Raw genomic sequence first — 5663 nt, 5'->3', positions numbered from 1 at the left:
TAATATTACTATGTTTTTACTAACATATATCTTGTGTTATTATAGTTTTTTTTAGGGAGTTATTAGTTTGGCTCAATAACTGGTTGTTAAAAGATGAAACTAGAACCTGTCGTGTGTAATTAACACCGTATAATTAATATTTAAAGATAAAATGTGCACTTAGTAGTCATAGTGAACAGCAACAGTGTTTGTTTACAGCAGTGGTAGAGTTCCTCCAGTGGGACGTCTTCGGACACCTCTCTCCACCAATCAGCGCGTCCGACCCATGTCGGAGGCGGGACTCTTGCTGCTCTCAGCCAATGCCCTGTTCCCTTCCCCTGCGCTGGGAGAAGTTCTCAGTCTGCTGGCAGTCTGGTCCGAAGCCACGATGGGTGCAATACCATGCCTTCTGTTTGTGCTCATACTCGGGGCAAGGATACTAGAAAACACCGGTAAGTGGACTAAAAAGATCCGTAAGGAGTTGTGGGGGTTGTTTGCTGTGTTTCTGTGGGTAGTTTCCTCTCGGTGGGGGTGTTAGTGGAGGCAGAAAGAGAAGCAGAGTGTGAAGCAAAGATGGCGCAGGGTCTGCCGCCTCAGGAATGTGCATTGTCTGGGAGGAAGAGAACCGTAAAGTCACCCCGGGATCCGTAGAGCTGTTTCACCGGGTTAGGGTCCCTATAATCGGATACATTCAGAGCGGGGAGCCGGGCGGAGCGGGGCAAAGTTTGATGTGTTTCTGGGGTCGGTTTACTTTGTGGAGCCGGTGTTCTTTGTTAAAGTTAGGGTCTTATTACCTGTGTTCTACACTGTTGTTTATCTCCACTTTTATATCGTAAATATACCGTATTTCCCCTTGTTTTTATCCCTTTATAGCTTTCTAATACATAAGATATACCTTGTTTGTCCGTATTTGGGAACTCTATTGGTGACAGCAGCAGTTTTGACAGTCATTGTTTAAGAACTACAAGATTTCATAAAAATAGAATAAAATAAACATTAAAATCAGAGTATTATTAAATTATACTATTTAACTTTAGATAAGGATAAAGACACTAAATACTAAATATAAATACACTGAAGAAACTGTTAAACTGCAGGATATTATATTTGAAAGTGCAGAATAAATTCAGAGAACTGAACACGGCATTAAAAAAGACATATATTCAGAAGTAAACACTATGAAAGATACAGAACAAATTAGAATATTCTCCAATCTAGTAAAGGGACACCTTTGATACCATTATTGCACCAATTTAACCTCCATATTAAAGCTATATTACACACATATTATACAAGTACCCCAGTTTGGGATAAATAAAGTATTTCTGATCTGATCTTTTACATTAGCCTGCTAGCCTTAAGCTGCTAAACTACACAGATTTTTATGATTTAAAGGCTTTACTGAACCTAAAGTCAGGTTTAATGTGAGTAAATCATGGCTTATTTAAGGTATAACCCCCATCATGGTGTTGAACAGCCTGTTGTGAGAGCGTGAGTTTCTTCACCTCTTCTTCCTCCTCTCAGATATCAGGGTGCACCACACTCCAGTCAACAACACGAGCTCATTTAAAGCAGATGTTGACTGTTGAAGCTCTATTTGTGATTATTGTGAAGGCCTCTCTTAGTTTACACGCTTCTAATCGGCATATAGAGTCTTTATACAATGACTTTTGAGCAGTCTTTGCAGTGATTGGTTGAGTCCGTGCAGTGGCAGCAGACTGCAGCTGAGATGTTAAAATGAAGCTTACTTTGCTCCTTCATTAATGCCGAACAGAAGACGGTCTCCTGAGTAATGTGGGGTTTATGTTTACCGATATGCAGAGTGAACCACCCCGCAGGATTTGTAAATCTGCATGTGTAGCTGCTCATTAGAAGATGCTGTGCACCCTCGCTGCTAACGATCCCTGGATTTCTGATTAAAAAGGAGCCGTGCTGCTCTTTGTTGTAGAGTCCTGCTGAAGGAGAAGGATTCCTGATAGGTAGCAGCAGCGCTGGGCTGTTGACTCACACTCATGCGTTTCCTTTGTGTGACATTCCTTTGTGTGCAGAGAGGAGCATGCATTTGGGTCTCATCCCCCCCATGCCAAAATCAGGGTCATGTCCTCACATACCCCATCGCTGCCTCGCATGCAGGCTGCTTATTAAATTGATATGTTGGCTCAAGGACACTTAGGAAAAGGGGGGAGGGAATCCGCTTCCTTTGTCCAGCAATGGGATTGTCATGGCGCTGGTCCACGCTCGAGCCGCGTCATTTACATCAGAAAAGAAGCCAATATTTCAGATGCAGATACGAGGAGGGGATCAGTGCTGCCCCCATCACACGTTTCGGACGTGAGCGATGGGAACATGCTGCAGGAAAATGATTGTTTCCTTCATCTGCGTTAGTATTCTGGTGTGTGGAGTGTCAGGAAGAGTGAAAAAGACCCCATTTGTCTTAAAATGTGTTGCTTTGTTTGAAAGCAGCATGTTGGCCTGAGGAATACTCAGTTATCAGAGACATTATTTCCTTGCATTTGTTGCAGCTTCATGATGAGAGCACCTGGAGTCAGACTGCCTCGTGAACCACACCCTGCAGCTCCGGCAGCATCCACACACTCCGCTCACAACACACACAAAAACAGCGGCACATGGAGGGCTGGCAGTAGGATAAACTGGGTGGTGTCCCTGGTTGTCATTCTCCCCCTCCACACACACTCTCATTTGTCTGCTTCCCTCTTTGGGCGTAGTAAGTAAATGGTGCACATTTAGCTGAGTGTTGTGTCAGCGCTCTGTCACTCTGGGAGGATGGGGCATCGCTGCCGGATGTTTTCCGGGCTCTCGTTGCTGCAGGATCTGAATCTCTTATCTCAGGATTAGATTCCTGCTCCCTAATTGATTTAGAGCTGCACGATTAATCAGGAGGAATAAAATCACTGGAAATGAAATGTTTTACAGTCCCGTAAGAGATCAGGTGGTTCATCTTTAAACCAGCTGTGTGTCTTTGCAGTGCAAGGCGGTATGATGTAAGATGTGTGTGTGGATCCCACCTGCAGGACGTCATATCTCTGAGACTGATCTGCAGAGCGTTGCATGCTCTGATCTACATCTTAGCTTCTGGTTTAGATTGGGTACGGCTGCACAGTTAGTCAAATACTCAGATTGCAGGAGCACCGTGTTAGCTAAAGGATAAATATGTGTTACTTTATGAAGTATTGTGGAGCTGCAGATGTATCATGGTACTCTCAGACTTGGTAAAGGTGGTGTGGCAAATGCTGGCATGGAGCAGATGAATGTATTAAAGGTTCATCAACTGATTGAGTTAATGTAAGAGCAAACATAAGACTCAATAATTAATGCTCCAATAGCTTGGGGTTTAATTAATGGTAAGTAGGAGGAGACAAGCTGCCTTTTCATTCCTCAGAACGGAGATTTTAAAGACAAACAACTAAAAGTCAAGCATTCTCCGTCTGAAAGACTTGGTATTTTGAACATTCCTACGCCTCCTCGCCGGATCAAAAGCAATTGAACGCTTCAGGGTTGTGCTCGGAAATTGCAAAGTGAAACAGTATTTGAAGCATTTGTTATTAAGAGAGGAATCCAGCCTCTCAGGAGAGGGTTCTTCTAGAAGAACTGCACCGAACATCAACAGCGTATCTTGAGCGCCGGGAGTCGTGGGACTTCTAACCAAGTCCACCGGGCTTCCTGTTCTGCAGGGTTATTTCTGTGCTGATACCAATCCCACAGAGACGGTTCAGAGAGCCGTCTCTGTGAAATGCTGCCCACTGTTTTTGTGGGTGCTGCTGTCAGGAATGTCCGGCATGCGCTGCCCCGTTGTCCCGGCCCGAGGAACCACGACTAATGTGTGAGAGGTCAAGCCCGAGTCCAGCGGATTCAGAGGCACCAGCGCGTTAATGAACTGCCCCCCCCCTCACCGGGAGCACGTTCATGGGGAGGCCTGGGAAACTCCTCTGAGGGGAATACATGTTACTCACAGAAGAGGGGTCTCTGGAGGCTGTCAGGGGGGTGGGTGCTCGTTAGGGGGCCAATCACACCATGTTTAAAGCTGGCAGTGATTGGCTGAGAGGCAAACCAGAGAGATGGTGGTGGTTTCTCCGGGTTAGTGTTCAGAAAGGGTCCAGTGTACGTGTTGTATCTGGAGGAGTGTCCTCCCTACCTGGCTGTTACAGCTGATGCAGACACCCAGCCGAGGCTCACAATGTGCAGACCCTGAGTGATCTGTGGCTCCATGCTTTCTGCTCTGTGCTGTACTGGTGCAAACCCACTGCTCACCGATGATTGAGACACCTCCACGCTGTCACCATGAAGGAGTCAGCCTTCTCTCAAAGCTGGTCTGCTGGTTTCTGTGTGCAGTGAAACCAATCTCCCCCTCAGACGGACCGGTAAACACTGCCTTTGACATATTGCCTTAATTTAGCTTTAAATTAAACGCGGAGGTGAGGCGGCCGCAAAGCAAAGTCTGAGGAAAGCAATTTTCCAGATTGACTTCAGAAAAACAGCCGGAGTCTCAGACAGACCCCCCCCTTCCTCCCCCAGAGTGATATCACTTTGCTTTCTGCAGTTATATGTGGTGAGTTTCTGCAGCAATCTCTCTTAATGGCTGTATTTTCAGAGGAAACCCACTCAGAAAGAAAGCAGCTGTTTATAATGTCTGGCAGCAGGGTCTGTTTTAGTTTGAGAGTTCAAGATGTTTTTTAGCTTCAGCTTTCAGAGAGGTGTGCATGGAGGATGCAACCTAAACTCTGACATAATTAAATGTACTTAACAGCAGTGAAACTAAATGCACTTTCCTTCACTAACATGGCCCTCGTTGAATCATCATGAGTGCCAAAGGAATCCAGTAATCAGTTTAATGTGGTTTACCTGTTTTATCATCGCCTCCCTTTCTCTCTCCAGAGGTTAACCACGCTGACGGCAGACGCTCTGTATTCAGAACGTCTGAAACATCAGGAAACTGAAACACGGTGGACTTTCTGCCTTTTATCCTAAACGGGTCCAGTTCAGCCGGTCAGATGCTGACTTGTGGATTCAGTCTCGTTTTATCTCTAAAGCTCTGCTGTGGGCAGGATTTGATGTGTGTGTTGAAGGAGTAATCAGGAGATAGGAGATCATCCAGGTATGTTGGGGAACTTTTAAAAGAGAAGCTATGTAAAGGTGGTCTTACCTACCTGAGACCTTTAGGAAACACATAGGAGAGGAGGAGACGAAGACAGAGGAGGAGAGGAGGAAAGAGGAGGAGAGGAGGACAGAGGAGGAGAGGAAGACAGGAGGACAGAGGAGGAGAGGAAGACAGGAGGACAGAGGAAGACAGGAGGACAGAGGAGGAGAGGAAGACAGGAGGACAGAGGAGGAGAGGAAGACAGGAGGACAGAGGAGGAGAGGAGGAAATGAGGAAAGGATTATTTCAGGGTCAGAAATAATCATCCTGAGTGAATCCTGATTTCAGTCCCGTTATGGGATGCCAATAGAAGCCCAGCATGTGATGTGTTGGAGAGAGCAGGCTGTCTTTGACTCACTCACACACTCACACACTCAAACACACACACACACACACACACACACACACACACACACACACACACACACACACACACACACACACACACACACACACACACACACACACATACCGTCTGCATCCACTTCCTCTACCTCTCTGATTCACTGTTTCTGTGAGACTTCTGTCT

General features: G+C 45.9%; 1 protein-coding gene across 1 annotated transcript in view; it reads left to right on the top strand.

Moving 5' to 3' along the window:
- Positions 1 to 347: 347 nt before the first annotated feature.
- tgfbr1b (transforming growth factor, beta receptor 1 b) overlaps positions 348 to 5663 on the top strand; it is a 29767-nt gene continuing 24451 nt past the window's right edge. Inside the window, exon 1 of the mRNA XM_063912542.1 lies at positions 348 to 431. Within this exon, the coding sequence (XP_063768612.1) occupies positions 368 to 431 (64 nt within the window). The 5' untranslated portion in view covers positions 348 to 367. The remainder of the gene's footprint in view (positions 432 to 5663) is intronic.

Source organism: Eleginops maclovinus, chromosome 21 (assembly GCF_036324505.1).
Source record: "Eleginops maclovinus isolate JMC-PN-2008 ecotype Puerto Natales chromosome 21, JC_Emac_rtc_rv5, whole genome shotgun sequence".
Lineage (NCBI taxonomy): Eukaryota > Metazoa > Chordata > Actinopteri > Perciformes > Eleginopidae > Eleginops > Eleginops maclovinus.
The sequence above is the reverse complement of the archived record's forward strand: the minus strand, read 5'-3'. Positions and strand labels throughout refer to the sequence as shown.